Consider the following 8006-nt stretch of genomic DNA (forward strand, 5'->3'; position numbering starts at 1 on the left):
TTTTTGAGACAGGGTCTCGCTATTAGTTCAGACTGACCTGGAACTCACTGTGTAGCTCAGGCTGGTCTCAAACTCACAGCGATCCTCCTGCCTCAGCCTCCCAAGTGCTGGGATGAGAGGAGTGCACCACCATGCCCCACAAGACCACATTCTTAAGTGAAATAAATAGGACACACATAAGTAAATACTGAATAGCTTCTCAGGTGTGAGAAACTAAAAATGTAAATAAGGATCCAAGTGTATAATTGATAATGTGAAATATGAGATAAGGTCTACAGGGGTAGGGGAAGTGGGAAAGGTAGGGGAAAGGAAAGCGGGAAAGGAATAAATATGAGAAAAGGAAAAAATGGAAACAAAGTCTTTGTAAATAGGGAGGGGGCGAAGGGAGGGCAGGGACAAGGGGAAAAATGAGAACCAAGACCTGTCGTGTAAAGGCACAAGTCCCCAATGAATGTAACTGTACTGTATCCCTAAAAGGTACTAATAAACTTAGAGAGAAAAAAAGTTAGCAGAATAATAAAAAAGAGTTGGAGGGCCGGGGATTTAGCTCAGTGGTTCTGCTGCCTGCCTTGCAAGCACAAGGACTTGAGTTTGATCCCCGGTACCAAAACAAAAGAGTTGACAGAACAATATCCTGCTGTCTTTGTATATTAAAAATGTTATATTGTGAACATTTCATTGCAACATGACCCTGTTTTTACTTTTACATATTGTTCCTACCTATATATTTTTGTTGTTTGTTTGTTTGTTTTGAGACAGGGTCTCACTATGAGACCTTAAGGCCTTAAACTCAGTATGTAGCCCAGGCTGGTCTCGAACACACAGGGATCCTCCTGCCTCAGCCTCCTGAGTGCTGGGAAAGGCATATGCCTACCCACCTGGATCATTTATATTTGGTAGGTTCTGAAAAGCCCAAAACATTTCACCCTGGCTAGAAAGTGTACCAACTCTGGCCAATATGCCTTTGAATAAATCTGCAGTCAAAATTCCTAGAAAGACAAACTTTTGCCTACAAGTGTTTTTGTTTTTTGTTTTTGTTTTTGGTACTGGGGGTTGAACTGTCCTTGTGCTCGGGAGCCAGGTGGCAGAACCACTGAGCTAAATCCCCAGCCCAGGAGGATTTTGTGAATCTAAGATTTTTAGACCAGCCTGGGCTACATAGTGAAAACTCATCTTAAAAACTAAAATAAGCCAGGTGTGATGACTTGTGCCTGTAATCCCAGCTACTCAGAAGGCTGAAGCAGGATTGAAAATTCCACCACAGCCTGGGCGATTTAATCAGATTTTGTCTCAAGATCAACAAATGCCAGTTGTGGTGGTGCATGCCTGTAATCCAAGCACTCAAGAGGCTGAGGCAGGAGGATCTCTGAGTTCTCAGTAAGCCTGAGCTACATAGTGAGTTCAAGGCTACATAGTGAGAACCTGCCTCAGCCCTTACCCCCCCACACACCAAAAGACAGGCAATTTTTTTTCCCCTTTGAGTTTATTGGTACATTTTAGGGATACAGTACAGTTACGTTCATCACTGGGATCCTGTACCTCTACACGACAGGTCTTGGTTCTCATTTTTTCCCCTCGTCCCTGCCCTCCCTTCACCCCACCCCTCCCCTCCCCCTTTACAAACACTTCATTTCCATTGTTTCATTTTCCCCTATTAAGACAGGCAGTTCTAACCTGGGACCCACAGGCTGAGGAGCAGGAGCCCCTCAAGGACTGTCACCGTCACCCACCGCGCTGTCAGCCACTTGCTGCCTCCTGGACCAGCCTTAAGACCCTCCTCGCAGCCCCATAGGATCTGCCCCTTGAGACCCTCTGCCCTTCCCGGCTCCAGGCTGCCTGGACAGGGCTTATACACTGCCCAGTATTTTTGTTCGTTTGGTTTGAGATTTTAAGACAGGATCTCGCTTCTTGAACTGGCGTCGTGCCTCGCAGGGATGCGATGACAGGTCTGCGTCCCGGCACATTTGGACCCTGTGATGGCCCCGTGAGCCCAGGCAGGGCTGCGCTTCCGCCGAGCACCACCAGGGGGCGCGCGAGGCGGAGAGTTTAACAGTCTAAACCCCGAAGCCAGGCTGCGGAGGGGCGGGGCCGGAAGTGGGCGGCTTTAGAGAGGGGCGGTGCTTCAGAGGGAGGAGCTGGCAGGGGAGCGATGTCATTCAGAGGGCGGGACCCAGCGGAGGCGGGCGGCGAGGGGCGGAGAATTGGGCGGGGCTTATCAGGGCGGGGCGGGGCCCTAGGGGTAAGGGTCCCGTGTAGGGTCTCTGATCCCTGCCTCCCGTCCGCATTTCCCGCTGACTCACGCGTCCCCCACCCCACGCTCCTTTGCACCGCACTCTCCATCTCCCATTCTTTGTGTGTTCCTGCTCCCCACTCTTTTACACGCCCTTGAACCGGATTTCACACCCTTCCTTTGCACCCTATGTGCTTTTGTTCCTGGCTCAAGCTTCTCATTTCGGAAAAGGCCCTTTTGTCTGTTGTTTGAGCCAGGGTCTCACTGTGCAGTTCAGGGTGACCTTGAACTATGTAGCTCAGGCTGTCCTGGAGATGGCGGAGATCCTCCTGCTTCAGCCTCCCAGAGTGCTGGGGTGACTGGCGTGTGCCACCACACTGGGCTACAGCACGCCTTTTCTTTATCCCCAGTGCAGCCTGTGTGGAGGATGAGGAGGCAACAGGGGACGGTGTGGGACACTTGTCTTTCTGGCATCAGATTGTGATGTGATAAAGGGCAGCCCAGGGCGGTGAGGGAGTCAGAGGGACACAACCGGTCAGCTCGTGGCCCCCGAAGAGCTGGGCCCTGCGGGAAACAGCAGCCCAGGCGGCCGGGAACGTGCGGAACCTGCTGGCCTAGCGCGGCGTGGCCCGGCTGGCTGGCATGGCAGAGCCGCAGGCACACAGGCCCTACTCCATGTTGAGGCTGCTGTCGCTTCTGCACGGCGTGGTGGCTGTAAGTGTGTCGCACTCAGGCCAGCTCCGCTCCCTGGAAGGCAGAAATAAGTCATCCAGATGGGGCTGCGGATGGATCTGTGGTCCTCTGGGAGGCAGGGATGTAGGGCAGGCGGCTGGCTGGGGCGGTGGAGGCGGGGAAATCAGCACAGACGCTGGTGACCCCGGGACCCTGGGACCCTGGGGCGGGCCAGGGAGCGCTTGGAGTCTCAGGCCGCACAAATCCAGGTTCTGGGGAGCCCAGGAAGAAGCGATTTTAAAATCGAATCCCTCCCTGCATCTGCCATTCCTCCCTTCTCTTTTTTTTTGGATACCAGGGATCAAATTTGGGACCGTGAGCTTGCGAGGCAGGAACCGCTGAGCTAAATCCCCGCCCTGCTCCCTCCCTGTTTCCCTTTTCATTGTGTGCTGGGGATGGAACCGGGGCCTCCTCGCAAGTGTTAGGCACGTGCTGTACCACTAAGTCCCACCCCAGCCCTTTCTGGATCTTTACATTTTTCAAAAGTATTTTTCGCAGTATAAAGTTAATCCCAAGTATGCATTGTTAAAGAACTAATTGCTTTCGTTTGAGCATATAAAGACCCTGTGGTCTTTATATTGTTTGTATTGCATGGTGGTGCACACCTGTCATCATAGTACTTGGGAGACTGAGGCAGGAGGATCACAGTTTGAGACCAGCCTGGGCTACACAGTGAGTTCAAGGCCAGCCTGAATTACATAGCAAGACCCTGTCTCAAAAACATGAAAACCAAAACCAAAACCAAACAGAGCAAACTAAGTGCAATGGTGTACATGCCTGAAATGGCAGCTACTGGGGAGGCTGAGGCAGGAGGATCACATGATCAAGCCTATCTACATCACTCTATCTCGAAATTTATCTTCAGAGCTGAGGATTTCCCATTTTCTATTTTTAGTTTTTTTTTTTTTAATTTTAGATAGGATCTCATTAATTTGCCTAGGCTGTCCTTGAACTTGCCATCTTCCTGCCTCAGCCTCCTGGCTAGCAAGTATTATACCTCTACACCATCATACCTGGCAGAATCTTTTTTTGTGTGTGTGAGACAGGGTCTCACTATGTAGTTGAGACTGCCCTGGAACTCACTGTGTAGCCCAGGCTGGTCTTGAACTCACAGCGATCTTCCTGCCTCAGCCTCCCCGAGTGCTGGGATTACAGGCTTGCGCCACCATGCCCAGCTCTGGCAGAATCTTTACAGTTTTAAATATAAATTCAAACTGCCCTCTTAATCCATGCCCCTCCCCAAATTGTGCCTGGCAGCAATTATGAGACTGTTCCTACATCACACCAACTCCAGTATTACCATATCTTAATGTTTTTGCTGAACTTTTCAGCTGTTGCTTCCTTTTACCCAGGGAGAGGTTGTTGTTTTTGCTGTTATTATTTTGAGACAGAATCTCACTATGCAGGTCAGTCTGGCCTTGAACCCACTATTAGCCCACGCTGGCTTTGATATTTGTGGCAATCCTCCTGCCTCAGCCTCCTGAGTGCTGGGATGACAGGAGTGGGACGGCACACCTGGCAAGAGAGCGCTTATTTGCATACAGCACATTTTCTTTTCCGATTTTTGTTCTAAAGCCATCCAGGGTGATCCTCATCGGCCTGGGCATTGGTATCAAGTATGGGGAGGCCGCCCTGACCAGGGTCCTGGGGCCGGCGTCCGAGTATCGCCTGCACATCAGCCACCTGTACCTGGCCTTGGGCTGCCTCGCGGTGCCGCTGGCCCTGGTTGGGTGGTGCGGCTCGAAGAAAGAAAGCCGAGGCAGCCTCGTTTGTAAGTCAGATCCACACATCGGCCGACCAAGTCCTTCATGGCTTGACTTACGAACGCCTTTCCGCTATGTCTCCTACTTTGTGTTCCTGGTGTCTCGCTGCACGGTAGCAGACGTGCCCTTTACAATGCTTCTGAGACCATGTTGGCCACGTGCAGAGGTCACACTCATCGTGGGAAGTCGGTGCATGGCCACAACCCGTCTTCCCTCGTTTTACTCTTCCTTTTCCCTTCCGTCTCCCCTCCATCTCTTGGTTTATCTATCTCCTTCTTTTCCTTCTTTTCTTTTCTCTTTTTTTTTTTTTTTTTGAGACAGGGTCTCACTATGGAGCCCAGGCTGGTCTGGAACTCACAGCGATCCTCCTGCCTCAGCCTCCCGAGTGGTGGGATGACAGGCGTGCACCACCAGGCCAGCATGTAACTATTAACTTTACAAACAGAACATTCCAAGCAGGACCCTGCAGATAGGTACGGCGCAGCTCCCACACCTTGCTTATTCTCAAGCAATCCTGACTTCACCACTGCCCGAGGCTGCCTCTGTTTCTCCCTCCCCACTGGGGCTCTGAGGTCAGGTCCCTTACAGTGTTCTCTGAGTGGATTGTCGCACCCTAGCTTTAATCCATCTCCAGCTTTTTTTTTTCCTCCCTTTCTTTTTGAGATAGGGTCTTGGGCTGGCCTTGAACTCGCTATGCAGCCCAGGCTGGTTTGAACTTGCAGTGAGCCTCCTGCCTCAGCCTCCCACATGCTGGGATGACAGACATGTGCCACCACACCTGGCACTTAGATGTGTGTGTGTGTGTGTGTGTGTGTGTGTGTGTGAGAGAGAGAGAGAGAGACAGGGTCTTGCTTCATAGGTCTTGCTTTGAACTATGTAGCCCAGGATGGCCTCGAAATTTCTGAAATCCTCCTGTCTCAGCCTCCCAAGTGCTGAGATTACAGGTGTGTGCCACCACACCCAGAACTTAGGTTTCTTTTCTCTTTCTCTTTTTCTCTTTCTTTCTTTTTTTTTTTTAACTTAGGTTTGTTTTTAACCTTCCAAAATAGGCATCCAGCCCCAGCTCCCCTAGGGATCCCATCCCACCCTCCCTTGACCTGTCCTTGTGTACAGGAAGCCACTGGGGGAAAATGAAACCCAGCAGCCTCCCGCCATGACCTCCCGTATGAGGTCTTTTGAACCGGAGAAGCCGGTGAGGTGAGGTGAGGGGTGAGGGGCAGGGACCCGGCTGAGAGGCTGCCAGTCCTCTGTGTCCCCGTGTGTCTTACAGTACCTCGTGACCGTGGCTGTCATTCTCGTGGTGGAGATCACAGTGGCCTCGGTGGTCCTAGCTTTCTTCCCGCTGGTGAGTCTGGAGCTGCTGCCAAGCAGCAATGGAAAGGAATGGGAGCCGGGTGAGGTGGCGCACGCCTGTCATCCAAGCACTCGGGAGGCTGAGGCAGGAGGATCTCAAGTTCAAGCCCAACCTGGGCAACTTAGTGAGATCCTGTCTCAAAATAAAATAAAAGGGCTGGAGTTGGAGCTCAGTGATTCCAGAGTTCAATCCACAATGGGGGGCGGTGCGTGGAGAAAAGAAGAGAAATAGCAGCCCCCAGAGGCACCTGCTACTCTTGTCAGAAGAGCCAGATGCAGGACAATGGGAAACAGTCTCAGCGAGGAGGAAAAGAATGAAAATATCCCCGGCTTTGACACACATCCAGTCTCTCTTTGGGGACACAGGAAACAGAAATAGTCATCAGCGTGAAGTGGCAGGAGGTTTTCGGCTGGAAGCAAGGCGGGAGGGAGAGATTTTCATGGTCTACCCTGCTGGGTTCTGTGAATTTTGAAGACGGGACTGTATCACCTATGTAGGAAAAAAAAAAAGGCATCGTTTAAAACCTTTCTTTAGGACTGGGGATGTAGCTCAGTGGTGCTGCACCTGCCTGGCAAGTGCAAGGTCTTGAGTTCAATCCCTGATACTGGAAAACAAAACAAAACAAAACAAAAACCCAAAACACCCTTTCCTTAAAAAATCAAATATGAGCTGGGGAATTGAGTTCAGTGGCACCGCACCTGCCTTTCAAAGGCAAAGTCCTGAGTTCGCGCCCCAGTACAAAAACAAAAAAATCCAAAATTAGAAGCCAGGTGTGGTGGTGCGCTCCTGCCATCCCAGCACCTGGGAGGCTGAGGCAGGAGGATCGCCACGGGTTCAAGGCCAGCCTGGGCTCCACAGCGAGACCCTGTCTCAACCAACCAAGCTAAACCAAAACAAAACCAATTAAATGGGCCCCTTGTGTACACAGAGAGAGATTCAGTTGCCAGGGGAGGGATGCGATTCATTAATCGTGGTTTCAGCCAAACCGTGGGTGGCAGGCTGTGGGAACTGGAAAAAGCAGCAGATGGTTCAAGTTCACTAGTGATGGGAACAACCAGACAGCCTGTGCGGCAGGCCGCGCCCGTCCCTGTGCCCCCTCTCGGCAGGCGACACAGAGCCTGAATGTATCCCCTCCACCTTTCCTTTGCAGTTTTGGGGATGGAACCCAGGGCTTTCACACTGAGCTCCACCCCCCAGCCCTTTTTCATTTTGAGACAGGGTCTCCCTAAGCCACCAGATTGTCCAGGCTGGGCTCCACCTTGCCACCCTCCTGCCTCAGCCTCCCGGAGTGCTGGGATGACAGGCGTGTGCCCACCAGGCCTGGCGAATGTGTCACTTTCTAACACAGACCCACGAGCTGGAAGTAGGAAAGGTTTAGAAAGTGCCAGGGCAGCCCCCACTTCCCTGTGTCCTCCCCACGGATCCCCCACCCATGGGTCTCCACGACCATTTGGGTGCTGATGGCTTCCGGTCTCGCCTGGAAGGTTCGCGACCTGGAACACGACATCGTCACCCTGAGGAGGAGCTATAGAGGCTACAACGAGACAGGTGACTTCTCGGCCCCAGTGGAACTCGGTCATGGAGAGGGTGAGCTTTGCTTTGTAAAAAAAAAAGTTGTACTAAAAGATACGTAGCACAAAATTTGCCGTTTTTGAGCGTACAGCCCCGTGACACTAAACACCAGCCGTCAGCATCATCCATTTCCAGAACTTTTCTTTTCTCTTTTCTTTTCTTTGAGACAAGAGTCTCACTACGTAGCCCAGGCTGATCCTGAACTTGTGGCGATCCTCCTGCCTCAGCCTCCGGAGTGCTGGGATCATAGGTGTGCGCCTCCATACCTGACTTTGCAGAGCTTTTCCGTCCCCTCAAACGTCACCTCTGTCCACGCACAAGGCAGTGACCTCCCATCCTCGCCCCGCCCCGCCCC

The 8006-nt window shown here is 51.9% G+C and overlaps 1 protein-coding gene across 1 annotated transcript in view; it reads left to right on the plus strand.

Annotated features, from left to right (window-relative positions):
- Positions 1–2579: 2579 nt before the first annotated feature.
- The window catches only part of Tspan16 (tetraspanin 16), an 11675-nt gene continuing 6248 nt past the window's right edge, over positions 2580–8006 (plus strand). The window contains 5 exon segments of the mRNA XM_010634723.2: positions 2580–2952; positions 4546–4733; positions 5961–6070; positions 7564–7641; positions 7643–7664. Of these exon segments, the coding sequence (XP_010633025.1) occupies positions 2873–2952; positions 4546–4733; positions 5961–6070; positions 7564–7641; positions 7643–7664 (478 nt within the window). The 5' untranslated portion in view covers positions 2580–2872.

The sequence above is a fragment of the Fukomys damarensis genome, unplaced genomic scaffold (genome assembly GCF_012274545.1).
Source record: "Fukomys damarensis isolate Sample0158 unplaced genomic scaffold, DMR_v1.0_HiC HiC_scaffold_37, whole genome shotgun sequence".
Classification (NCBI taxonomy): Eukaryota; Metazoa; Chordata; class Mammalia; order Rodentia; family Bathyergidae; genus Fukomys; species Fukomys damarensis.